This window comes from Heptranchias perlo, chromosome 7 (assembly GCF_035084215.1).
Source record: "Heptranchias perlo isolate sHepPer1 chromosome 7, sHepPer1.hap1, whole genome shotgun sequence".
Classification (NCBI taxonomy): Eukaryota; Metazoa; Chordata; class Chondrichthyes; order Hexanchiformes; family Hexanchidae; genus Heptranchias; species Heptranchias perlo.
Window position 1 is genome coordinate 82,228,672 of NC_090331.1, and position 27,410 is coordinate 82,256,081.

Genomic DNA, 27,410 nt, shown 5'->3' on the forward strand with positions numbered 1-27,410 from the left:
GTAACCTTCTATGATTCAATGAGTCAGAAATAGAAAACAGCTGTCAAATCAGTCAGTATGAATTTGGGGATAGCGAACAGTTTAATTAGAGCTCTCCCCGGCTCCATTAAATCCTCAGCAGGGTTTTTAAAAAATTATTGCATTACAATTGTACATTTTGCAAGTCTCATGAGTTTTGGCTGCCTCTACGTAAGGCAGGGAGCAGTTTGGTCATGCACACTGTGCACTCCCTGCCTCACTCAGCCCAGCCACAAAGAGGCACGACCCCTCAAACACCCACCTCAAACTCATTCTGCATGGTCTGGGGTGCGCACAGAGCTGGATCGGAACATGGAGCCGCTGCACATGACCCACACCACAAGGACAACCAGGGCCTGCACCAATTACAAACACCAGCTCCGCTCCACCGGATATGAAGATCCACCTCCTGGCCCAGGTTTGTTGCGCGGACACACTGCTGAAGTGCGCGGCACACAACAGAATGCTGGTGCGGTCGCATACGCGCGCAGTTTAGAGGGAACAGTGCTCAACGTGTTCAATTTATGAGGACTCGCACTCTATGTCACTGTCCTCGTTGCATTTTTTGGTTCTAGGCATCTGGAGTACTGGGTACAATTCTGGGCCATAGTATGGCCACATCTGGAGTACTGGGTACAATTCTAGGCACTGGTACCCCACATCTGGAGTACTGGGTACAATTCTAGGCACTGGTACCCCACATCTGGAGTACTGGGTACAATTCTAGGCACTGGTACCCCACATCTGGAGTACTGGGTACAATTCTGGGCCATAGTATGGCCACATCTGGAGTACTGGGTACAATTCTGGACACTGGTGCAGCCCAGGAATTTCTTTAGTGTTTAGGGTACTATTGCCTGTGCTCATGGTGTTTTCAGGGTTTTTTTTTATTTGTTCATGGGATGTGGGCGTCACTGGCGAGGCCGGCATTTATTGCCCATCCCTAATTGCCCTTGAGAAGGTGGTGGTGAGCCGCCTGGGTTTTGCTGTGTATTTGCCCGCTGTTGAGTGTATTTTTGCCGGTGTTTTCCGGGGTGTTTGCCGGGTGTTGAGTGTATCTTTGCCCGCTGTTGAGTGTATCTTTGCCGGGTGTTGAGTGTACCTTTGCCGGGTATTTCCCGGGGTTTCCAGAACTCGCTGCAGTGACTCAGCTTTCTGGCGTTGAACAACAGACGGCCCCGCATCCGCCGAGTCCCGAGGCCGCATTCAGCCGTTCCCGGGCGCTCCGGAGCCCCCGCAGGCCCCCCTCCCAGGTTAGTGCCGTTCACCGCTCACCGTCCGCCGCTCAAACATTGCACCCGGGCCGGGATCAGTGACTGTTCCACGGCCCGCAGACACTGACACATTCCCCGCAGGGATACAATGTGTCCCCGCCTGTGTAACCAACCCAGGCCCCAGCAACAGTGTAACAGTCCGAGATGGTGGGAATCAGGCAGGTTTCCTGCTCCTGATCACTCTCCAGTGACCCCTGGGTAGAGAGTGAGGAAATCAGCCTTGGTTCCTGCTCCTGATCAGTGTCCAGAGACCCCTGGTTAGAGAGAGGGGAAATCAGCCTTGGTTCCTGCTCCTGATCACTGTCCAGTGACCCCTGGGTTAGAGAGGGGGGAAATCAGCCAGGGTTCCTGCTCTCGATCACTGTCCAGTGAACCCTGGGTAGGGATAGGGAAATCAGGCAGGTTTCCTGCTCCTGATCACTGGCCAGTGACCCCAGGGTAGAGAGAAGGGATATCAGCCTGGGTCCCCGTTCCCAATCACTGTCCAGTGACCCCTGAGTCATTGAGATGGGAAATCAGTCAGGTTCCCTGCTCCTGCTCACTGTTGGGTGACCCCTGGGCAGGGAGAGGGGATATTAGCCTGAGTTCCTGCTCCTGATCACTGTCCGGTAACCCCTGGGTTAGAGAGGGAGGACATCAGGCAGTGTTCCTGCGCCTCGTCACTCTCCAGTGACCCCTGGGTTAGAGAATGGGGAAATCAGCCAGGGTTCCCGCTCCTGATCACAGTGACCCCTGGATAATAGAATGGGGAAATCAGCCAGGGTTCCCGCTCCTGACCACTCTCCGGTGAACCCTGGGTTAGAGACAGAGGAAATCAGCCTGGGTCCCCACTTCCAATCACTGTCCAGTGACCCCTGGGTAGAGAGAGGAAATCAGTCTAGGTTCCTGCTCCTGATCACTGTCCAGTGACCCTTTGGTTAGAGAAAGGGGTAATCAGCCTGGGGCTTGCTCCCGATCACTGTCCAGTGTCCCCTGGGTAGACAGAGGGGAAATCAGCCAGTGTTTTCTGCTCCTGCTCACTGTCCAGTGATCCCTGGGTTAGAGGGGGGAAATCAGCCAGGGTTCCTGCTCTCGATCACTGTCCAGTGAACCCTGGGTAGGGATAGGGAAATCAGCCAAGATTCCTGCTCCTGATCACTCTGCAGTGACCCCTGGTTAGAGAGAGAGGGGAAGTCAGCCTTGGTTCCTGCTCCTGATCACTCTCCAGTGACCCCTGGTTAGAGAGAGGGGAAATCAGCCTTGGTTCCTGCTCCTGATCACTGTCCAGTGACCCCTGGGTTGGAGAGTGAGGAAATCAGCCTTGGTTCCTGCTCCTGATCAGTGTCCAGAGACCCCTGGGTTAGAGAGAGGGGAAGTCAGCCAGGGTTCCTGCTCCTGATCACTGTCCAGTGACCCCTGGGTTAGAGAGAGGGGAAATCAGCCAGGGTTCCTGCTCCTGATCAGTGTCCAGAGACCCCTGGGTTAGAGAGAGGGGAAATCAGCCAGGGTTCCTGCTCCTGATCAGTGTCCAGAGACCCCTGGGTTAGAGAGAGGGGAATAAGACTGGCTCCTGCTCCTGATTACTGATGGGAGACCCCTGACCCCTGGACTAGAGAGAGGGATATCAGGCTGGATTCCTGCTCCTGATCAGTGTCCAGTGACCCCTGGATTAGAGATGGGGAAATCAGCCAGGGTTCCCGCTCCTGGTCACAGTGACCCCTGGGTTATAGAAAGGGTGAAGGGGTGTTTGGGGAGACGGGAGTTTGGGCAGAGGAGGGGAGGGGGTTGTTTGGGGAGACGGGAGTTTGGGGAAGGGAGGGGGTTGTTTGGGGAGGGGTCAGTTTGGGCAGTGGAGGGGAGGGGTCAGTTTACATGGTCTGCAATGGGGTTCTGATGCCCGTGCACTCTCTGCCCTTCCAGGCGATGGAAGACGCGATGGAATTCACTGACTTGAACTTCCTAGCCCTCCTCAACAACATCAGCGACAACCTGGGCTCCTATGAGCTGAAGGCTGTGAAGTTCCTTTGCCGAGATTTGGTGAGCAGTAACCGGCTTGGCAGTGCTGATAGCGGGCACAGACTCTTTAGCGTTTTGCAGGAGCAGGGCCTCCTCCAGCCGAGTGACAGCTTCTTCGTCGCTGAGCTGCTGTACCGGGTCAAACAGTTCAGACTCCTGAAGAGGATGAATTACGACAAACACCAGGTCTGCAAGAAGCTGACGGTTCCAGGAAATGCACGGATCTCGTCATACAGGTGAGCAAGGCCTTACATAGGGCCAACTGGACCTGCATCGGCCCTCTGTTATATTCACCTCAGGAGGTTTGCAGTAAGGGGAGATCCTGGGGCAGCCTAAGGTATGTTGGGTCAGGTGCTCCCTGCTGGTTCCCAGTAGAGCTGTCAATCACACGGCTAGCAGCAGTGGCTATTCCTGGACTCATTTGCAAATGAGCTGATCCCACTAGACAACCAGGCTCTCCCAATGGGGCTGCGGATTGTGGGAGGGGAGCAGGACCGCTGTCAAATCTGATTAACAGAGTGAATATGGGTGTTTAATATTAGTTACAATATTTAAATATATTTTTTTACCTGCCGTGGGAGTGTTTAATGGGACAATGCAATGGGAGCTTACTCTATATCTAACAGGTGCTGTTCCTGCACTGGGAGTGTTTGATTGAACTGTGTAGAGGGAGCTTTACTCTGTATCTAACCCGTGCTGTACCTGCCCTGGGAGTGTTTGACCGATCAGTGTAGAGGGAGCTTTACTTTGTATCTAACCCGTGGTGTACCTGCCCTGGGAGTGTTTGACGGGACAGTGTAGAGGGAGCTTTACTCAGTCTCTAACCCGTGGTGTACCTGCCCTGGGAGTGTTTGATGGGACAGTGTAGAGGGAGCTTAACTCTATATGTAACCCGTGCTGTATATGCCCTGAGAATGTTTGATGGCACAGTGTAGAATCATAGAAAGGTTACAGCATGGAAGGAGGCCATTCGGTCCATCGTGTCCATGCCAGCTCGATGCAAGAGCAATCCAGCTGGTCCCATTCCCCTGCCCTATCCCCATAGCCCTTCAATTTTTTTCCTTTCAAGTACTTATCCAGTTCCCTTTTGAAGGCCATGATTGAATCTGCCTCCACCACCCCCTCGGGCAGTGCATTCCAGATCCTAACCACTCGCTGTGTAAAAAAATGTTTCCTCATATCACCTTTGATTCCTTTGCCAATCACCTTAAATCTATGCCCTCTGGTTTTTGGCCCTTCCACCAATGGGAACAGTTTCTCTCTATCTACTCTGTCTAGACCCTTCATGATTTTGAATACCTCGATCAAGTGTCCACTCAACCTTCTCTGTTCCAAGGAGAACAACCCCAGCTTCTCCAGTCTATCCACGTAACTAAAATCCCTCATCCCTGGAATCATTCTAGTAAATCTCTTCTGCATCCTCTTGAAAGCTTTCACATCTTTCCTAAAATGCGGTGCCCAGAACGGGACAGAATACTCCAGTTGTGGCCGAACCAGTGTTTTATAAAGGTTCATCATGACGTCCATACTTTTGTACTCCATGCCTCTATTTATAAAGCCCAAGATCCCGTATGCTTTTTTAACCGCTTTCTCAACCTTCCTTGCCACCTTCCTGTACCCCTTTTAGAATTGTGCCCTTTAGTTTATATTGCCTCTCCTCATTCTTCCTACCAAAATGTATCACCTCACATTTTTCTGCGTTAAATTTACGCCCATGCCACCAACCTGTCTATCCTCTTGAATAAAAATAAAAACAGAAAGTGCCAGAGAAGCTCAGCAAGTCAGGCAGCATCTGTGGAGAAAGAAACAGCGTTAACGTTTCAGGTCAAAGACCTTTCGTCAGAACTGGAAGATGTTAAAAGAGTTAAAGTTTTTAAGCAAGTACAGAGGGGGGAAGGGAGGAGGAGGGAGGGGAGGGGAGGAGTATTTGATGGGACAGTATAGAGGGAGCTTTACTCTGTATCTAACCCGTGCTGTACCTGCCCTGGGAGTGTTTGATGAGACAGTAAGCACACCATGGAAAGTTTTCAACACGTACCTTCACTTTCATTTTTGAAATGTTTTTCTAATTGTTCAGTAGTTTTGGGCTGAGTTTGCTATCTCCTCTGGAGAATTGGAGGGGATTCCATTTAATTCAGCCTGCTCCTGACACTGGGTTGCACCCAGTTCCTGACTTGTATCTGCTTCTGAGAGATCTTTTATGTTATAAACTTGCTTCTAATTGCAGACAGTTTTTGTTTGAGCTATCGGAGGATATCACTACGCGGCAATTGGCGATTGTGAAACATTTCTTGCACAAATACCTGTCCAAATCTAAACTGGAGAACATCACGGTGAGCATAATGGTTTCATAAGAACATAAGAAATAGGAGCAGGAGTAGGCCATACAGCCCCTCGAGCCTGCTCCGCCATTCAATCAGATCATGGCTGATCTTTAACCTCAACTTCACTTTCCTGCCCGATCCCCATATCCTTTGATTCCCCTAAAAATCTATCTATCTCAGCCTTGAATATACTCAACGACTGAGCATCCACAGCCCTCTGGGGTAGAGAATTCCAAAGATTCGCAACCTTCTGAGTGAAGAAATTCCTCCTCATCTCAGCCTTAAATGGCTGACTCTAGTTCTAGACTCTCCAGCCTGGGGAAACAATCTCTCAGCTTCTACCCTGTCAAGCCCCTCAAAATCTTATATGTTTCAATGAGATCACCTCTCATTCTTCTAAACTCCAGAGAGTACAGGCCCATTCTACTCAATCTCTCCTCATAGGACAACCCTCTCATCCCAGGAATCAATCTAGTGAACCTTTGTTGCACCGTCTCTAAGGCAAGTATATCCTTCCTTAGATAAGGAGATCAAGACTGTGCGCAGTACTCCAGGTGTGGTCTCACTAAAGCCCTGTACAATTGTATTAAGACTTCCTTACTCTTGTACTCCAACTCTCTTGCAATAAAGGCCAACATGCCATTTGCCTTCCTACTTGCTTGCTATACCTGCATGCTAACTTTTTGTGTTTCATGTATAAGTAAACCTAAACCTTTCTGAACACTGACATTTAATAGTTTCCCACCATTGAAATAATATTCTGTTTTTCTATTCTTCCTACCAAAGTGAATAACCTCACATTTTCCCACATTATATTCCATCTGCCACCTTGCCCATTCACTTAACCTGTCAATATCCCTTTGCAATCTCTTTGCGTCCTCCTCACAGCTTACTTTCCCACCCAGCTTTGTATCGTCAGCAAACTTGGATACATTACACTCGGTCTCTTCATCTAAGTCATTAATATAGATTGTAAATAGCTGAGGCCCAAGCACTGATCCTTGCATCACCCACTAGTTACAGCCTGCCAACCTGAAAATGACCCGTTTATCCCTACTCTCTGTTTTCTGCCTGTTAACCAATCCTCTATCCATGCTAATATATTACCCCCAATCCCATGAGCCCTGAGTTTCGCAGTATTTGGTGTCTAACACACTTCAGCCTGTGTTATCTAGTCTATAACACAGAATTTTATAGCACAGATGGAGGCCAATCGGTCTATCACTCTTGTGCTCCCTCTCTGAAAGAGCTAACCCGTTAATGATATTCTCCTGGCCTTTCCCCATATCCATTTATTTTTTTCTTTTAAAATTATTTATTCATTTTCTTTTTAAAAGCGATTCTGGATTCTGCTTCCCCCACTGTTTCTGGCCAGACATTCCATGTCCTCACAACCCTCGGTATGAAAAAAATTCTCCTAACTCTCCCTTTGATCTTTTGGTGATGATCTTAAATTGACGCCATCTAGTTAATGACTCACCAAAGAGTGGAAATAGTTTTTTTCCTGATTTACCTAGTCAAAACCTCTCATAATTCTGAACCCCTCAATCAGATCTTTTCTTAACCTTTTCTGTTCTAATGAAAACAGCTTTAGAAGGATATGTTGATGGGATTAAATGAAGAGGGGCAGAAGGAGACTCGGATGGAGCATAAACACCAGCATAGACCAGTTGGGCTGAATGGCCTGTTTCTGTGCTGAAGACTCTATTTGTCCATCTAAGTTTCTCTGGTCTGTCCTCATAACTAAAGCCTCTCCTCTCTGGGATCATTTCAGTGAATAAGATTTCAGGAAGACAGACGGGTTAGTGGAATGGGAGAGTCAGGTAGCAGATGCAATTTAATGTGAAATGTGAGGTAATACATGTAGGAGGAAAAACAAGGAATGGGAGTGTACACTAAATGGAAAGACACTGAAGGGTGTGGATGAACAGAGAGACCAGGGGTCCAAATATATAATTCCCTGAAAGTGTGAGTGCAGGAAGATAAAGCCATAAAAAGGGCAACAACAGTTAGGGTTTTTCAAATAGGGGCAGAGAGTACAAGAGTTAAGAAAAAATAACATATTTATATTAATCATTGGTTAGGCCACAGTTAGAGTACTGTGTACAGTTTTAGGAGCCCCAGTATAGAAAGGATATTAAAACCATAGAGAGCGTACAGCATAGATTCACCAGGATGAGGCCAAGGATGAGAAACTATAGTTATGAGGAAAGACTGGAGATACTGGGACTATTTCCACTGGAGCAGAGAAAGGTAAGAGGAGATTTAATTGAGGTTTTTAAAAATAAGGGTTTTGTTAGAGTGAATGGGGAAAGACAATTTCCTCCGGTTGGTGACTCTTATGACCATGAATCAATTTATCAATTTAAAACTGTGACTCCGAGAGTGAGAAGAAAGGATAGGAGAAATATCTTTACACCGAGGGTTGTTGGAGCATGAAGTGCTTTGCCACAGGGAGTGGTTGAGGCAGAGACCATTGCATCTGATTTACATTGACTCCGGTCCCCCAAATCCTCCAATTTAAAATACTCATCCTCGTGTTTAAATCCCTTCATAACCTCACCACTCCCTATCTCTGTAAACTCCTCCAGCTCTACAACTCTCCCCCACCAAACTCTTTTGCATCTCCCCTCCCCTTCGCTCCACCGTTGGCGGCCGTGCCTTCAGCTGTCTAGGCCTCATGCTCTGGAATTCCCTCTCTAAATCTCTCCACTTCTCCACGTCCCTCTCCTCCTTTGAGACCATTCCCTAAATCCGTCTCTTGGACCAAGCTTTGGTCACCTCTCCTAATATCTCCTCTTTTGTGACTATTTTCCGCAGACTTCTGAAGCGCCTTGTGATTTTTTTAAGGCACCATATGAATGCAAGTTCTTGCTGTTGTTGTTGTCATCCTAACATTTAACAGACTCCACCCTCTGTTACATTGTATTTAACACACAGATTAGAGTGTGTTACACAGGATTGGGAGCAGATGGTTAGAGGGAGGGAGTATCTCTGATTGGGTGGCATGGATAGTGGGAGGGGTGTCTGTGAATTGGGGAGGGGTGGTTAGAGGGAGGGAGTGTCTGTGAATAGGGGAGGGGTGGTTAGAGGGAGGGAGTGTCTGTGAATTGGGGAGGGGTGGTTAGAAGGAGGGAGTGTCTGTGAATAGGGGAGGGGTGGTTAGAGGGAGGGAGTGTCTGTGAATTGGGGAGGGGTGGTTAGAAGGAGGGAGTGTCTGTGAATAGGGGAGGGGTGGTTAGAGGGAGGGAGTGTCTGTGAATTGGGGAGGGGTGGTTAGAGGGAGGGAGTGTCTGTGAATTGGGGAGGGGTGGTTAGCGGGAGGGAGAGTCTGTGAATAGGGGAGAGGTGGTTAGAGGGAGGGAGTGTCTGTGAATAGGGGAGGGGTGGTTAGAGGGAGGGAAGGAGGGAGTGTCTGTGAATTGGGGAGGGGTGGTTAGAGGGAGGGAGTGTCTGTGAATAGGGGAGAGGTGGTTAGAGGGAGGGAGTGTCTGTCAATTGGGGAGGGGTGGTTAGAGGGAGGGAGTGTCTGTGAATTGGGGAGAGGTGGTTAGAGGGAGGGAGTGTCTGTGAATAGGGGAGGGGTGGTTAGAGGGAGGGAAGGAGGGAGTGTCTGTGAATTGGGGAGGGGTGGTTAGAGGGAGGGAGTGTCTGTGAATAGGGGAGAGGTGGTTAGAGGGAGGGAGTGTCTGTCAATTGGGGAGGGGTGGTTAGAGGGAGGGAGTGTCTGTGAATTGGGGAGGGGTTGTTAGAAGGAGGGAGTGTCTGTAACTTGGGGAGGGGTGGTTAGAGGGAGGGGAGTGTCTGTGACTTGGGGAGGGGTGGTTAGAGGGAGGGAGTGTCTGTGAATTTGGGAGAGGTGGTTAGAAGGAGGGAGTGTCTGTGAATAGGGGAGAGGTGGTTAGAGGGAGGGAGTGTCTGAATTGGGGAGAGGTGGTTAGAGGGAGGGAGTGTCTGTCAATTGGGGAGGGGTGGTTAGAGGGAGGGAGTGTCTGTCAATTGGGGAGGGGGTGTCTGTGAATAGGGGAGAGATGGTTAGAGGGAGGGAGGGAGTGTCTGTGAATTGGGGAGGGGTGGTTAGAGGGAGGGAAGGAGGGAGTGTCTGTAACTTGGGGAGGGGTGGTTAGAGGGAGGGCGTGTCTGAATAGGGGAGGGGTGGTTAGAAGGAGGGAAGGAGGGAGTGTCTGTAACTTGGGGAGGGGTGGTTAGAGGGAGGGGAGTGTCTGTGACTTGGGGAGGGGTGGTTAGAGGGAGGGAGTGTCTGTGAATTGGGGAGAGGTGGTTAGAGGGAGGGCGTGTCTGTGAATAGGGGAGGGGTGGTTAGAGGGAGGGAGTGTCTGTGAATTTGGGAGAGGTGGTTAGAAGGAGGGAGTGTCTGTGAATTGGGGAGAGATGGTTAGAGGGAGGGAGTGTCTGTCAATTGGGGAGGGGTGGTTAGAGGGAGGGAGTGTCTGTGAATTTGGGAGAGGTGGTTAGAAGGAGGGAGTGTCTGTGAATTGGGGAGAGATGGTTAGAGGGAGGGAGTGTCTGTCAATTGGGGAGGGGTGGTTAGAGGGAGGGAGTGTCTGTCAATTGGGGAGGGGTGGTTAGAGGGAGGGAAGGAGGGAGTGTCTGTGAATTGGGGAGGGGTGGTTAGAGGGAGGGAGTGTCTGTGAATAGGGGAGGGGTGGTTAGAGGGAGGGAAGGAGGGAGTGTCTGTGACTTGGGGAGGGGTGGTTAGAGGGAGAGGAGTGTCTGTGAATTGGGGAGAGGTGGTTAGAGGGAGGGAGTGTCTGTGAATTGGGGAGAGATGGTTAGAGGGAGGGAGTGTCTGTGAATAGGGGAGGGGTGGTTAGAGGGAGGGAAGGAGGGAGTGTCTGTGAATAGGGGAGGGGTGGTTGGAGGGAGGGAGTGTCTGTGAATTGGGGAGAGGTGGTTAGAGGGAGGGAAGGAGGGAGTGTCTGTGACTTGGGGAGAGATGGTTAGAGGGAGGCAGTGTGTGAATTGGGGAGAGATGGTTAGAGGGAGGGAGTGTGTGAATTGGGGAGAGGTGGTTAGAGGGAGGGAGTGTCTGTGAATTTGGGAGAGGTGGTTAGACGGAGGGAGTGTCTGTCAATTGGGGAGGGGGTGTCTGTGAATAGGGGAGAGATTGTTAGAGGGAGGGAGTGTCTGTCAATTGGGGAGGGGTGGTCAGAGGGAGGGAGTGTCTGTGAATTGGGGAGGGGTGGTTAGAGGGAGGGAGTGTCTGTGAATTGGGGAGAGATGGTTGGAGGGAGGGAGGGAGTGTCTGTGAATAGGGGAGAGATGGTTTGAGGGAGGGAGGGGAGTGTCTGTGAATTTGGGATGGGTGGTTATAGGGAGGGAGTGTCTGTCAATTGGGGAGAGATGGTTGGAGGGAGGGAGGGAGTGTCTGTGAATAGGGGAGAGGTGGTTGGAGGGAGGGAGTGTCTGTGAATAGGGGAGGGGTGGTTAGAGGGAGGGAGTGTCTGTGAATTGGGGAGGGGTGGTTAGAGGGAGGGAGTGTCTGTGAATAGGGGAGAGATGGTTGGAGGGAGGGAGTGACTGTGAATTGGGGAGGGGTGGTTAGAGGGAGGGAGGATCTGTGAATAGGGGAGGGGTGGTTAGAGGGAGGGAGTGTCTGTGAATTGGGGAGAGATGGTTGGAGAGAGGGAGTGTCTGAATTGGGGAGGGGTGGTTAGAGGGGGGGAGGAAAGGAGGGTGTGTCTGTGAATTGGGGAGAGGTGGTTGGAGGGAGAGAGTGTCTGTGAATAGGGGAGGGGTGGTTAGAAGGAGGGAGTGTCTGTGAATAGGGGAGAGATGGTTAGAGGGAGGGAGTGTCTGTGAATTGGGGAGGGGTGGTTAGAGGGAGGGAGTGTCTGAATTGGGGAGGGGTGGTTAGAGGGAGGGAGTGTCTGTGAATTGGGGAGGGGTGGTTAGAGGGAGGGAGTGTCTGTGAATTGGGGAGGGGTGGTTAGAGGGAGGGAGTGTCTGTGAATTGGGGAGAGGTGGTTAGAGGGAGGGAGTGTCTGAATTGGGGAGGGGTGGTTAGAGGGAGGGAGTGTCTGTGAATTGGGGAGGGGTGGTTAGAGGGAGGGAGTGTCTGTGAATTGGGGAGGGGTGGTTAGAGGGAGGGAGTGTCTGTGAATAGGGGAGAGATGGTTAGAGGGAGGGAGGGAGTGTCTGTGAATAGGGGAGGGGTGGTTAGAGGGAGGGAGTGTCTGTGAATTGGGGAGAGGTGGTTCGAGGGAGGGAGTGTCTGTGAATTGCGGAGAGGTGGTTAGAGGGAGGGAGTGTCTGTGAATTGGGGAGAGGTGGTTAGAGGGAGGGAGGGAGTGTCTGAATTGGGGAGGGGTGGTTAGAGGGAGGGACTGTCTGTGAATTGGGGAGAGGTGGTTAGAGGGAGGGAGTGTCTGTGAATTGGGGAGAGGTGGTTCGAGGGAGGGAGTGTCTGTGAATTGGGGAGGGGTGGTTAGAGGGAGGGAGGGAGTGTCTGTGAATAGGGGAGAGATGGTTAGAGGGAGGGAGGGAGTGTCTGTGAATAGGGGAGAGATGGTTAGAGGGAGGGAGTGTCTGTGAATTGGGGAGGGTGGTTAGAGGGAGGGCGGGAGTGTCTGTGAATTGGGGAGAGGTGGTTAGAGGGAGGGAGTGTCTGTGAATTGGGGAGAGGTGGTTAGAGGGAGGGCGGGAGTGTCTGTGAATTGGGGAGAGGTGGTTAGAGGGAGGGAGTGTCTGTGAATTGGGGAGAGGTGGTTAGAGGGAGGGCGGGAGTGTCTGTGAATTGGGGAGAGGTGGTTAGAGGGAGGGAGTGTCTGTGAACTGGGGAGAGATGGTTCGAGGGAGGGAGTGTCTGTGAATTGGGGAGGGGTGGTTAGAGGGAGGGAGTATCTGTGAATTGGGGAGAGATGGTTGGAGGGAGGGAGTGTCTGTGAATTGGGGAGGGGTGGTTAGAGGGAGGGAGTGTCTGTGAATTGGGGAGGGGTGGTTAGAGGGAGGGGAGTGTCTGTGAATTGGGGAGGGGTGGTTAGAGGGAGGGAGTGTCTGTGAATAGGGGAGAGATGGTTGGAGGGAGGGAGTGTCTGTGAATTGGGGAGGGGATGGTTAGAGGGAGGTAGTGTCTGTGAATTGGGGAAGGGTGGTTAGAGGGGGGGAGGGAAGGAGGGTGTGTCTGTGAATTGGGGAGGGGTGGTTAGAGGGAGGGAGTGTCTGTGAATTGGGGAGGGGTGGTTAGAGGGAGGGAGTGTCTGTGAATAGGGGAGGGGTGGTTAGAGGGAGGGAGTTTCTGTGAATTGGGGAGGGGTGGTTAGAGGGAGGGAGTGTCTGTGAATAGGGGAGAGATGGTTGGAGGGAGGGAGTGTCTGTGAATTGGGGAGGGGTGGTTAGAGGGAGGGAGTGTCTGTGAATAGGGGAGGGGTGGTTAGAGGGAGGGAGTGTCTGTGAATTGGGGAGAGATGGTTGGAGAGAGGGAGTGTCTGAATTGGGGAGGGGTGGTTAGAGGGGGGGGAGGGAAGGAGGGTGTGTCTGTGAATTGGGGAGAGGTGGTTGGAGGGAGAGAGTGTCTGTGAATAGGGTAGGGGTGGTTAGAAGGAGGGAGTGTCTGAATTGGGGAGGGGTGGTTAGAGGGAGGGAGTGTCTGTGAATTGGGGAGGGGTGGTTAGAGGGAGGGAGTGTCTGTGAATTGGGGAGAGGTGGTTAGAGGGAGGGAGTGTCTGTGAATTGGGGAGGGGTGGTTAGATGGAGGGAGTGTCTGTGAATTGGGGAGGGGTGGTTAGAGGGAGGGAGTGTCTGTGAATTGGGGAGAGGTGGTTAGAGGGAGGGAGTGTCTGTGAATTGGGGAGGGGTGTTTAGAGGGAGGGAGTGTCTGTGAATTGGGGAGGGGTGGTTAGAGGGAGGGAGTGTCTGTGAATAGGGGAGAGATGGTTAGAGGGAGGGAGGGAGTGTCTGTGAATAGGGGAGGGGTGGTTAGAGGGAGGGAGTGTCTGTGAATTGGGGAGAGGTGGTTCGAGGGAGGGAGTGTCTGTGAATTGCGGAGAGGTGGTTAGAGGGAGGGAGTGTCTGTGAATTGGGGAGAGGTGGTTAGAGGGAGGGAGGGAGTGTCTGAATTGGGGAGGGGTGGTTAGAGGGAGGGACTGTCTGTGAATTGGGGAGAGGTGGTTAGAGGGAGGGAGTGTCTGTGAATTGGGGAGAGGTGGTTCGAGGGAGGGAGTGTCTGTGAATTGGGGAGGGGTGGTTAGAGGGAGGGAGGGAGTGTCTGTGAATAGGGGAGAGATGGTTAGAGGGAGGGAGGGAGTGTCTGTGAATAGGGGAGAGATGGTTCGAGGGAGGGAGGGAGTGTCTGTGAATTGGGGAGGGGTGGTTAGAGGGAGGGAGTGTCTGTGAATTGGGGAGGGGTGGTTAGAGGGAGGGAGTGTCTGTGAATTGGGGAGGGGTGGTTAGAGGGAGGGCGGGAGTGTCTGTGAATTGGGGAGAGGTGGTTAGAGGGAGGGAGTGTCTGTGAATTGGGGAGAGGTGGTTAGAGGGAGGGCGGGAGTGTCTGTGAATTGGGGAGAGGTGGTTAGAGGGAGGGAGTGTCTGTGAACTGGGGAGAGATGGTTCGAGGGAGGGAGTGTCTGTGAATTGGGGAGGGGTGGTTAGAGGGAGGGAGTGTCTGTGAATTGGGGAGAGATGGTTGGAGGGAGGGAGTGTCTGTGAATAGTGGAGAGATGGTTCGAGGGAGGGAGGGAGTGTCTGTGAATAGGGGAGGGGTGGTTAGAGGGAGGGCGGGAGTGTCTGTGAATTGGGGAGAGGTGGTTAGAGGGAGGGAGTGTCTGTGAACTGGGGAGAGATGGTTCGAGGGAGGGAGTGTCTGTGAATTGGGGAGGGGTGGTTAGAGGGAGGGAGTGTCTGTGAATTGGGGAGAGATGGTTCGAGGGAGGGAGTGTCTGTGAATAGGGGAGGGGTGTTTAGAGGGAGGGAGTGTCTGTGAATTGGGGAGGGTTGGTTAGAGGGAGGGAGTGTCTGTGAATTGGGGAGAGATGGTTAGAGGGAGGGAGTGTCTGTGAATTGGGGAGGGGTGTTTAGAGGGAGGGAGTGTCTGTGAATTGGGGAGGGTTGGTTAGAGGGAGGGAGTGTCTGTGAATTGGGGAGGGGTGGTTAGAGGGAGGGAGTGTCTGTGAATAGGGGAGAGATGGTTAGAGGGAGGGAGGGAGTGTCTGTGAATAGGGGAGGGGTGGTTAGAGGGAGGGACTGTCTGTGAATTGGGGAGAGGTGGTTCGAGGGAGGGAGTGTCTGTGAATTGGGGAGGGGTGGTTAGAGGGAGGGAGGGAGTGTCTGTGAATAGGGGAGAGATGGTTAGAGGGAGGGAGGGAGTGTCTGTGAATAGGGGAGAGATGGTTAGAGGGAGGGAGTGTCTGTGAATTGCGGAGGGGTGGTTAGAGGGAGGGAGTGTCTGTGAATTGGGGAGGGGTGGTTAGAGGGAGGGCGGGAGTGTCTGTGAATTGGGGAGAGGTGGTTAGAGGGAGGGAGTGTCTGTGAATTGGGGAGAGGTGGTTAGAGGGAGGGCGGGAGTGTCTGTGAATTGGGGAGAGGTGGTTAGAGGGAGGGAGTGTCTGTGAACTGGGGAGAGATGGTTCGAGGGAGGGAGTGTCTGTGAATTGGGGAGGGGTGGTTAGAGGGAGGGAGTGTCTGTGAATTGGGGAGAGATGGTTGGAGGGAGGGAGGGAGTGTCTGTGAATAGGGGAGGGGTGGTTAGAGGGAGGGAGTGTCTGTGAATTGGGGAGGGGTGGTTGGAGGGAGGGAGTGTCTGTGAATTGGGGAGGGGTGGTTAGAGGGAGGGAGTGTCTGTGAATTGGGGAGGGGTGGTTAGAGGGAGGGAGTGTCTGTGAATTGGGGAGGGGTGGTTAGAGGGAGGGAGTGTCTGTGAATTGGGGAGGGGTGGTTAGAGGGAGGGAGTGTCTGTGAATAGGGGAGAGATGGTTAGAGGGAGGGAGTGTCTGTGAATAGGGGAGGGGTGGTTAGAGGGAGGGAGTGTCTGTGAATTGGGGAGAGGTGGTTCGAGGGAGGGAGTGTCTGTGAATTGCGGAGAGGTGGTTAGAGGGAGGGAGGGAGTGTCTGAATTGGGGAGGGGTGGTTAGAGGGAGGGACTGTCTGTGAATTGGGGAGAGGTGGTTAGAGGGAGGGAGTGTCTGTGAATTGGGGAGAGGTGGTTCGAGGGAGGGAGTGTCTGTGAATTGGGGAGGGGTGGTTCGAGGGAGGGAGGGAGTGTCTGTGAATAGGGGAGAGATGGTTAGAGGGAGGGAGGGAGTGTCTGTGAATAGGGGAGAGATGGTTAGAGGGAGGGAGTGTCTGTGAATTGGGGAGGGGTGGTTAGAGGGAGGGAGTGTCTGTGAATTGGGGAGGGGTGGTTAGAGGGAGGGAGTGTCTGTGAATTGGGGAGGGGTGGTTAGAGGGAGGGCGGGAGTGTCTGTGAATTGGGGAGAGGTGGTTAGAGGGAGGGAGTGTCTGTGAATTGGGGAGAGGTGGTTAGAGGGAGGGCGGGAGTGTCTGTGAATTGGGGAGAGGTGGTTAGAGGGAGGGAGTGTCTGTGAACTGGGGAGAGATGGTTCGAGGGAGGGAGTGTCTGTGAATTGGGGAGGGGTGGTTAGAGGGAGGGAGTGTCTGTGAATTGGGGAGAGATGGTTGGAGGGAGGGAGTGTCTGTGAATTGGGGAGGGGTGGTTCGAGGGAGGGAGTGTCTGTGAATTGGGGAGGGGTGGTTAGAGGGAGGGGAGTGTCTGTGAATTGGGGAGGGGTGGTTAGAGGGAGGGAGTGTCTGTGAATAGGGGAGAGATGGTTGGAGGGAGGGAGTGTCTGTGAATTGGGGAGGGGATGGTTAGAGGGAGGGAGTGTCTGTGAATTGGGGAGAGATGGTTAGAGGGAGGGAGTGTCTGTGAACTGGGGAGGGGTGGTTAGAGGGAGGGCGTGTCTGTGAATTGGGGAGGGGTGGTTAGAGGGAGGGACTGTCTGTGAATAGGGGAGGGGTGGTTAGAGGGGGGGAGGGAAGGAGGGTGTGTCTGTGAATTGGGGAGGGATGGTTAGAGGGAGGGAGTGTCTGTGAACTGGGGAGGGGTGGTTAGAGGGAGGGAGTGTCTGTGAATTGGGGAGGGGTGGTTAGAGGGAGGGAGTGTCTGTGAATAGGGGAGGGGTGGTTAGAGGGAGGGAGTTTCTGTGAATTGGGGAGGGGTGGTTAGAGGGAGGGAGTGTCTGTGAATAGGGGAGAGATGGTTGGAGGGAGGGAGTGTCTGTGAATTGGGGAGGGGTGGTTAGAGGGAGGGAGTGTCTGTGAATAGGGGAGGGGTGGTTAGAGGGAGGGAGTGTCTGTGAATTGGGGAGAGATGGTTGGAGAGAGGGAGTGTCTGAATTGGGGAGGGGTGGTTAGAGGGGGGGAGGGAAGGAGGGTGTGTCTGTGAATTGGGGAGAGGTGGTTGGAGGGAGAGAGTGTCTGTGAATAGGGTAGGGGTGGTTAGAAGGAGGGAGTGTCTGTGAATAGGGGAGAGATGGTTAGAGGGAGGGAGTGTCTGTGAATTGGGGAGGGGTGGTTAGAGGGAGGGAGTGTCTGTGAATTGGGGAGAGGTGGTTAGAGGGAGGGAGTGTCTGTGAATTGGGGAGAGGTGGTTAGAGGGAGGGAGTGTCTGTGAATTGGGGAGGGGTAGTTAGAGGGAGGGAGTGTCTGTGAATTGGGGAGGGGTGGTTAGAGGGAGGGAGTGTCTGTGAATTGGGGAGAGGTGGTTAGAGGGAGGGAGTGTCTGTGAATTGGGGAGGGGTGTTTAGAGGGAGGGAGTGTCTGTGAATTGGGGAGGGGTGGTTAGAGGGAGGGAGTGTCTGTGAATTGGGTAGGGGTGGTTAGAGGGAGGGAGTGTCTGTGAATAGGGGAGAGATGGTTAGAGGGAGGGAGGGAGTGTCTGTGAATAGGGGAGGGGTGGTTAGAGGGAGGGAGTGTCTGTGAATTGGGGAGAGGTGGTTCGAGGGAGGGAGTGTCTGTGAATTGCGGAGAGGTGGTTAGAGGGAGGGAGTGTCTGTGAATTGGGGAGAGGTGGTTAGAGGGAGGGAGGGAGTGTCTGAATTGGGGAGGGGTGGTTAGAGGGAGGGACTGTCTGTGAATTGGGGAGAGGTGGTTCGAGGGAGGGAGGGAGTGTCTGTGAATAGTGGAGAGATGGTTAGAGGGAGGGAGGGAGTGTCTGTGAATAGGGGAGAGATGGTTAGAGGGAGGGAGTGTCTGTGAATTGGGGAGGGGTGGTTAGAGGGAGGGAGTGTCTGTGAATTGGGGAGGGGTGGTTAGAGGGAGGGCGGGAGTGTCTGTGAATTGGGGAGAGGTGGTTAGAGGGAGGGAGTGTCTGTGAATTGGGGAGAGGTGGTTAGAGGGAGGGAGTGTCTGTGAACTGGGGAGAGATGGTTCGAGGGAGGGAGTGTCTGTGAATTGGGGAGGGGTGGTTAGAGGGAGGGAGTGTCTGTGAATTGGGGAGAGATGGTTGGAGGGAGGGAGTGTCTGTGAATTGGGGAGGGGTGGTTAGAGGGAGGGACTGTCTGTGAATTGGGGAGGGGTGGTTAGAGGGAGGGAGTGTCTGTGAATAGGGGAGGGGTGGTTAGAGGGAGGGAGTGTCTGTGAATTGGGGAGGGGTGGTTAGAGGGAGGGGAGTGTCTGTGAATTGGGGAGGGGTGGTTAGAGGGAGGGAGTGTCTGTGAATAGGGGAGAGATGGTTGGAGGGAGGGAGTGTCTGTGAATTGGGGAGGGGATGGTTAGAGGGAGGGAGTGTCTGTGAATTGGGGAGAGATGGTTGGAGAGAGGGAGTGTCTGTGAATTGGGGAAGGGTGGTTAGAGGGGGGGGAGGGAAGGAGGGTGTGTCTGTGAATTGGGGAGGGGTGGTTAGAGGGAGGGAGTGTCTGTGAATTGGGGAGGGGTGGTTAGAGGGAGGGAGTGTCTGTGAATAGGGGAGGGGTGGTTAGAGGGAGGGAGTTTCTGTGAATTGGGGAGGGGTGGTTAGAGGGAGGGAGTGTCTGTGAATAGGGGAGAGATGGTTGGAGGGAGGGAGTGTCTGTGAATTGGGGAGGGGTGGTTAGAGGGAGGGAGTGTCTGTGAATAGGGGAGGGGTGGTTAGAGGGAGGGAGTGTCTGTGAATTGGGGAGAGATGGTTGGAGAGAGGGAGTGTCTGAATTGGGGAGGGGTGGTTAGAGGGGGGGAGGGAAGGAGGGTGTGTCTGTGAATTGGGGAGAGGTGGTTGGAGGGAGAGAGTGTCTGTGAATAGGGGAGAGATGGTTAGAGGGAGGGAGTGTCTGTGAATTGGGGAGGGGTGGTTAGAGGGAGGGAGTGTCTGTGAATTGGGGAGGGGTGGTTAGAGGGAGGGAGTGTCTGTGAATTGGGGAGAGGTGGTTAGAGGGAGGGAGTGTCTGTGAATTGGGGAGGGGTGGTTAGAGGGAGGGAGTGTCTGTGAATTGGGGAGGGGTGGTTAGAGGGAGGGAGTGTCTGTGAATTGGGGAGAGGTGGTTAGAGGGAGGGAGTGTCTGTGAATTGGGGAGGGGTGTTTAGAGGGAGGGAGTGTCTGTGAATTGGGGAGGGGTGGTTAGAGGGAGGGAGTGTCTGTGAATTGGGGAGGGGTGGTTAGAGGGAGGGAGTGTCTGTGAATAGGGGAGAGATGGTTAGAGGGAGGGAGGGAGTGTCTGTGAATAGGGGAGGGGTGGTTAGAGGGAGGGAGTGTCTGTGAATTGGGGAGAGGTGGTTCGAGGGAGGGAGTGTCTGTGAATTGCGGAGAGGTGGTTAGAGGGAGGGAGTGTCTGTGAATTGGGGAGAGGTGGTTAGAGGGAGGGAGGGAGTGTCTGAATTGGGGAGGGGTGGTTAGAGGGAGGGACTGTCTGTGAATTGGGGAGAGGTGGTTAGAGGGAGGGAGTGTCTGTGAATTGGGGAGAGGTGGTTCGAGGGAGGGAGTGTCTGTGAATTGGGGAGGGGTGGTTAGAGGGAGGGAGGGAGTGTCTGTGAATAGGGGAGAGATGGTTAGAGGGAGGGAGGGAGTGTCTGTGAATAGGGGAGAGATGGTTAGAGGGAGGGAGTGTCTGTGAATTGGGGAGGGGTGGTTAGAGGGAGGGAGTGTCTGTGAATTGGGGAGGGGTGGTTAGAGGGAGGGCGGGAGTGTCTGTGAATTGGGGAGAGGTGGTTAGAGGGAGGGAGTGTCTGTGAATTGGGGAGAGGTGGTTCGAGGGAGGGCGGGAGTGTCTGTGAATTGGGGAGAGGTGGTTAGAGGGAGGGAGTGTCTGTGAACTGGGGAGAGATGGTTCGAGGGAGGGAGTGTCTGTGAATTGGGGAGGGGTGGTTAGAGGGAGGGAGTGTCTGTGAATTGGGGAGAGATGGTTGGAGGGAGGGAGTGTCTGTGAATTGGGGAGGGGTGGTTAGAGGGAGGGAGTGTCTGTGAATTGGGGAGGGGTGGTTAGAGGGAGGGGAGTGTCTGTGAATTGGGGAGGGGTGGTTAGAGGGAGGGAGTGTCTGTGAATAGGGGAGAGATGGTTGGAGGGAGGGAGTGTCTGTGAATTGGGGAGGGGATGGTTAGAGGGAGGGAGTGTCTGTGAATTGGGGAGAGATGGTTGGAGAGAGGGAGTGTCTGTGAATTGGGGAAGGGTGGTTCGAGCGGGGGAGGGAAGGAGGGTGTGTCTGTGAATTGGGGAGGGGTGGTTAGAGGGAGGGAGTGTCTGTGAATAGGGGAGGGGTGGTTAGAGGGGGGGAGGGAAGGAGGGTGTGTCTGTGAATTGGGGAGGGGTGGTTAGAGGGAGGGAGTGTCTGTGAATGGGGGAGGGGTGGTTAGAGGGAGGGAGTGTCTGTGAATTGGGGAGGGGTGGTTAGAGGGAGGGAGTGTCTGTGAATTGGGGAGGGGTAGTTAGAGGGAGGGAGTGTCTGTGAATTTGGGAGAGGTGGTTAGAGGGAGGGAGGGAGGGAGTCTCTGTGAATTGGGGAGGGGTGGTTACAGGTAGGGAGTGTCTGTGAATAGGGAGAGATGGTTGGAGAGAGGGAGTGTCTGTGAATTGGGGAGGGGTGGTTAGAGGGAGGGAGTGTCTGTGAATTGGGGAGAGGTGGTTTGAGGGAGGGAGGGAGTGTCTGTGAATTGGGGAGAGGTGGTTTGGAGGGAGGGAGTGTCTGTGAATTGGGGAGGGGTGGTTAGAGGGAGGGAGTGTCTGTGAATTGGGGAGAGGTGGTTAGAGGGAGGGAGGGAGTGTCTGTGAATTGGGGAGAGGTGGTTCGAGGGAGGGAGGGAGTGTCTGTGAATTGGGGAGTCATCGAGTCATAGAGTTATACAGCACGGATTGAGGCCCTTCGGCCCATTGTGTCCGCGCCGGCCATCAAGCCCTGTCTACTCTAATCCCATATTCCAGCATTTGGTCCGTAGCCTTGTATGCTATGGCATTTCAAGTGCTCATCCAAATGCTTCTTGAATGTTGTGAGGGTTCCTGCCTCCACAACCCTCTCAGGCAGTGAGTTCCAGACTCCAACCACCCTCTGGGTGAAAAAGTTCTTTCTCAAATCCCCTCTAATCCTCCCGCCTTTTACCTTGAATCTATGCCCCCTTGTTATAGAACCCTCAACGAAGGGTAAAAGCTCCTTCGTATCCATCCTATCTGTGCCCCTCATAATTTTGTACACCTCAATCATGTCCCCCCTCATCCTCCTTTGCTCCAAGGAAAACAAACCCAATCTTCCCAGTCTCTCTTCATAACTGAAGCGCTCCAGCCCTGGTAACATCCTGGTGAATCTCCTCTGCACCCTCTCCAAAGCGATCACATCCTTCCTGTAGTGCGGCGACCAGAACTGCACACAGTACTCCAGCTGTGGCCTAACCAGTGTTTTATACAGCTCCATCATAACCTCCTTGCTCTTATATTCTATGCCTCGGCTAATAAAGGCAAGTATCCCATATGCCTTCTTTACCACCTTATCTACCTGTTCCGCCGCCTTCAGGGATCTGTGAACTTGCACACCAAGATCCCTCTGACCCTCTGTCTTGCCTAGGGTCCTCCCATTCATTGTGTATTCCCTTGCCTTGTTAGTCCCTCCAAAGTGCATCACCTTGCACTTTTCCGGGTTAAATTCCATTTGCCACTGTTCCGCCCATCTGACCAACCCATCTATATCGTCCTGCAGACTGAGGCTATCCTCCTCGCTATTTACCACCCTACCAATTTTTGTATCATCAGCGAACTTACTGATCATACCTTTTACATTCATATCCAAGTCGTTAATGTAGACCACAAACAGCAAGGGCCCCAGCACAGATCCCTGTGGTACCCCACTGGCCACAGGCTTCCAGTCACAAAAACAACCTTCGACCATCACCCTCTGCCTTCTGCCACTAAGCCAGTTTTGTCTCCAAAGTGCCAAGGCACCCTGGACTCCATGGGCTCGTACCTTCTTGACCAGTCTCCTGTGCGGGACTTTATCGAAGGCCTTACTGAAATCCATGTATACCACATCCACTGCGTTACCCTCATCCACACGCCTAGTCACCCCCTCAAAAAATTCAATCAAATTAGTCAGACATGATCTTCCCTTGACAAAGCCATGTTGACTATCCCTGATTAATCCTTGCTTCTCCAAGTGGAGACTAATTTTGTCCTTCAGAATTTTTTCCAATAATTTTCCTACCACTGATGTTAGGCTCACTGGCCTGTAGTTCCCCGGTTTTTCCCTACTCCCCTTCTTGAATAATGGTACTACATTAGCGGTTCTCCAGTCCTCTGGCACATCCCCTGTGGCCAGAGAGGTTCTGAATATATGTGTTAGAGCCCCCGCAATCTCCTCCTTTGCCTCACACAGTAGCCTGGGATACATTTCGTCCGGGCCTGGGGATTTATCCATTTTTAGGCCTGCTAAAACCGCCAATACCTCCTCCCGCTCGATGTTAATATGTTCGAGTATATCACAGTCCCCCTGTCGTATTTCTCTGTCTACGTCGTCCTTCTCCATAGTGAAAACAGATGCAAAAAATTCATTTAGAACCCCTCCTACATCTTCCGGCTCCACACACAGATTGCCATTTTTGTCCCTAATGGGCCCTATTTTTTCCCTAGTCATCCTCTTACCCTTAATATACTTATAAAACATCTTAGGATTTTCCTTTATTTTGCTCGCCAGAGTTTTTTCATGGCCCCTCCTTGATCTCCTAATTTCCTTTTTAAGTATCCCCCTGCACTTTTTGTACTCCTCTAGGGCTTCCTCCGTCCTTAGCCTTTTGTATCTGCCAAAAGCCCTCCTTTTTTTCCTAATCCATTCTCGTATATCCCCTGACATCCAAGGTTCCCTGGAGTTCTTGGAACCACCCTTGACCTTTACGGGAACATGTTGCCATTGTATGGTCTCAATCTCCCTTCTGAAAGACTCCCATTGCTCCGATGCGGATTTTCCTACAAGCAGCTGATCCCAGTCCATTTTGGCCAGATCCTGCCTTATCCTATTAAAATCGGCCTTCCCCCAATTTAGAACCTTTATTTCCGGCCCCTCCCTGTCCTTTTCCATGACCACCTTAAATCTCACTGAATTATGGTCACTGTCACCAAAGTGCTCACCTACTAGCACTTCTTCCACTTGGCCGGACTCATTTCCTAGAATTAGGTCCAGTACCGCCCCCTCTCTTGTAGGACTTTCTACATGCTGGCTCAAAAAGCTCTCCTGGATGCACGTTAAGAATTTTGTACTCTCTAAGCCTTTTACACTCTGAGTATCCCAGTTAATATTGGGGAAGTTGAAATCCCCCACTATTATTACCCTATTATTTGCACAATTTTCTGAGATTTGCCTACATATCTGTTCCTCTATCTCCCCCTGACTGTTTGGGGGTCTATAGTACACTCCCATCAAAGTGCTTGCCCCCTTTTTGTTTTTAAGCTCCACCCATATGGCCTCATTTGAGGAACCTGCTAATATATCATCCCTCCTTATGGCAGTAATTGATTCTTTAATTAATATTGCGACCCCCCCTCCTCTTATACCTCCCCCTCTGTCTCGCCTGAAGATTCTGTACCCCGGAATATTGAGCTGCCAGTCTTGCCCCTCCCTCAACCATGTCTCTGTGACAGCAACAATGTCATACTCCCATGTGTTTATCAACACCTTCAGTTCATCCACCTTATTCGCAAGACTCCTTGCATTAAAATAGATGCCATCCAGCCTTGCTCTTACATATTTGCCCTGTCTTCCAAGCTGACTTGTTTTTTTCTCAATATTTGGCTGCACATCACCCCCTATTGTAGCTCCACTCTGTATCCCATCCCCCTGCCAAGTTAGTTTAAACCCCCCCCAACAGTGCCAGCAAACCTCCCCGCAAGGATATTTGTCCCGCTCTGGTTCAGATGCAACCCGTCCGACTTGTACAAGTCCCACCTTCCCCAGAAGCAGGCCCAGTGATCCAGGAAACTGAAACCCTCCCTCCTGCACCAACTCTTTAGCCACGCATTCATCTGTTCTATCCTCCTATTTCTATACTCACTAGCCCGTGGCACTGGGAGTAATCCAGAGATTACAACCTTTGAGGTCCTGCTCTTTAATCTGCTACCTAGCTCCCTAAATTCTTGATGCAGGACCTCATCTCCCTTCCTACCTATGTCGTTGGTCCCAATGTGGACCACGACCTCTGCCTGCTCACCCTCCCCCTTGAGAATGCCCTGAAGCCGCTCAGTGACATCCATGACCCTGGCACCAGGGAGGCAACAAACCATCCTGGAGTCACGTTTACGGCCACAGAAACGCCTGTCTGTTCCCCTTACGATAGAATCCCCTACCACTATAGCTCTTCCACTCTTTTTCCTCCCAGCCTGTGCAGCAGAGCTACCCCTGGTGCCAGGAAGTTGGCTGCTGCTGCCTTCCCCTGATAAGTCATCCCCCTCAACAATATCCAAAGCGGTATATTTGTTTGAGAGGGGGACGGCCACACAGGACCCCTGCACTGCCTGCCTGCTCCTCTTACTCTGCCTGGAAGTCACCCACTTACTTCCTGCCTGTACAACCTTTACCTGCGGTGTGACCATCTCACTAAACGTGCTGTCCACGACGTTTTCAGCATCGCGAATGCTCCATAATGAATCCATCCGCAGCTCCAGTGCCGCAATGCGGTTTGTCAGTAGCTGCAGCTGGATACATTTCCCGCACACATGGTCGTCAGGGACACCGGAAGGGTCCCTGATTTCCCACATAGAGCAGGAAGAGCATAACACGAGGCTGGGCTGTCCTGACATGACTTACCCTTTTACTAATTAATTCAAATTAAATGAATCCCACCAATTTCACTTCAATTAAAAGGAGAGATGGTTAGAGGGAGGGAGTGTCTGTGAATTGGGGAGAGATGATTAGAAGGAGGGAGTGTCTGTGAATTGGGGAGAGATGGTTAGAGGGAGGGAGTGTCTGTGAATTGGGGAGAGGTGGTTAGAGGGAGGGAGTGTCTGTGAATTGGGGAGAGATGGTTAGAAGGAGGGAGTGTCTGTGAATTGGGGAGAGATGGTTAGAGGGAGGGGGTGTCTGTGAATTGGGGAGAGATGGTTAGAGGGAGGGAGTGTCTGTGAATTGGGGAGAGGTGGTTAGAGGGAGGGACTGTCTGTGAATTGGGGAGAGGTGGTTGGAGGGAGGGAGTGTCTGTTAATGGGGACGGGATAGAGTGCCTGTTAAGGTACCTTTAGGGCAGTGACTGTCTGATTTTTCTGATGAATTTGGGGAAACCCACATGTCACTGAACTTTTTCAAATTTTAGACTAAAATTTGAGGTTAAAAAGAGAATTCCTATGTCCACATTTTTAATGGAAACTGCCTATGTAAACTTATCACACTGTAATTACACCCTCCTGCCAGTAGAGGCGCTGCATACAGATTTATAATGGGAAAGTTGATAGGAAGTGTGCACAGATATTAGGTTTATAAAAAATTAGATACTGAAGATGTAGATAGATATGAAGTGCCATACTGCCTTACTGAACTCCATTTGACCCTGGTTAGCCCAGGAGAACGAATCCCTGTTGGACCCTCTCTGGTTTTGTTAGAACATAAGAAATAAGAACAGGAATAGGCCATATGGCCCCTTGAGCCATTTAATAAACTCATGGCTGATCTTCGACTTCAACTCCACTTTCTTGCCCGATCCCCATATCTCTTGAATCCCTCAGAGTCCAAGAATCTATCGATCTCAGACTTGAACATATTCAAGGACTCAGCATCCACAGCCCTCGGGGTAGAGAATTCCAAAGATTCACAACCCTCTGTGTGAAGAAATTCCTCCTCATCTCAGTCTTAATGACCAACCCCTTATTCTATGACTATACCCCCTAATTCTAGACTCTCCAGTCAGGGGAAACAATCTCTCAGTATCTATCCTGTCAAGCCCTCTTAGAATCTTATATGTTTCAATGAAATCACCTCTCATTCTTCTAAACTCCAGAGAGTATAGGCCCATTCTACTCAACCTCGCCTCATAGGACAACCCTCTCATCCCAGGAATTAATCTAGTGAACCTTCGTTGCACCACCTCTAAGGCGAGTATAATCCTTCCTTAGATAAGGAGACCAAAACTGTACACAGTACTCCAGGTGAGGTCTCACCAAAGCCCTGTACAATTGCAGTAAGAAATCCGTACTCTTATACTCTTGTTAGAGGGTGGATGTTCTTATAAGTTATTCCTCAAGATAATAGGGCTCGCAGCATTACAGGTTGACATTCACAGATTTATTTAGCATATGATAATTATTATTGACAATAATTAAACATACATTTAACAGCAACACTTACCGCAAAACCTTGTGAGTTTACCGGAGAATCCACACACGTTAACAGCAAAGTTGTAGTTTCAAGGCTGATCTGGCCTCATCGGATTCTGAGTTATCTTGTCCAGCAACTACCTTTTTATATCTTGTATGCTTCAGCATTACCTCATCTTCCTTTCATGTTCCTTATCGATGACTTCAGTTTTACATATCCTGATTGGTCTGTCAATCGAATCTTTAAGTTGAAGACAGTCACAGAGTTTCATGAACTATTGCAGGCCTTCTAACATTCCTGCGCAGATGTTAGTTTTCCATTGCCCTAGGCCACATTCCTTTGACAGATGTCGCCTTCCAGGGTGGCTTTGCATACAGCTGTTTATGTATCAGTACAACCACCTTCAACTTTACAGACACCCAACCATATCTCTCCTGAAGGAAATTAAAAGACAAATAACCTACAAGATGGCATTTCATCTACATACCCACTCACACCTACAACCTCCCACGGTCTTGTTACAGATCCGGCCATATCAAAGGGTTAATTAAACCACTAGTGAGATCAGCTACAATCAAAAAGTTACTGGACACAGTTAACATAAAGAAATTAATATAAAGAGAAATCAATAGCTGTCCCATTTGATTAACTCATCGCTAACAGTTTGTTGTGTAACTCTGACACTTCTTCCTCAGACAATGCTGGATGCCCTCATTGAAATGGAGAAGGAAGGATTGCTGGAAGAAGATAATATGGAGCTTCTGGAGTACATTTGCAAACAAGTTGGGGAGGACTTAGTGCAGAAGTTTGAGGATTACAGACAGGACGGTAATGGCCATCGCCACAGTCCAGTGCTGTATTGAGAGAAACGCGGAGATGGTCGGTGAGAGTGAGTCTGGGGGCCATCATGATGCAAATTCCAACACCCCTATTGTTGTAAAGATAAGCCCCCGTCTGATGGATAATATAGATAAGGGATTTACTCTAATCCACGAGCTCTGATTGACTCCCGCCCCAATCCTTCCCCCTTGTTCCCGGAGTCCAAATTCTTCAGGGGACTTCTCAGTTCCCAGTCTGGCAGCAGTCAGTGGGCAGA

At 51.7% G+C, this 27,410-nt stretch overlaps 1 protein-coding gene across 1 annotated transcript in view; it reads left to right on the forward strand.

Moving 5' to 3' along the window:
* Positions 1–1,075: 1,075 nt before the first annotated feature.
* LOC137323909 (caspase-8-like) overlaps positions 1,076–27,410 on the forward strand; it is a 43,427-nt gene continuing 17,092 nt past the window's right edge. The window contains exons 1-4 of the mRNA XM_067987988.1: positions 1,076–1,271; positions 3,192–3,523; positions 5,515–5,620; positions 27,010–27,142. Coding sequence (XP_067844089.1) covers positions 3,195–3,523; positions 5,515–5,620; positions 27,010–27,142 — 568 coding nt within the window. The 5' untranslated portion in view covers positions 1,076–1,271; positions 3,192–3,194. The remainder of the gene's footprint in view (positions 1,272–3,191; positions 3,524–5,514; positions 5,621–27,009; positions 27,143–27,410) is intronic.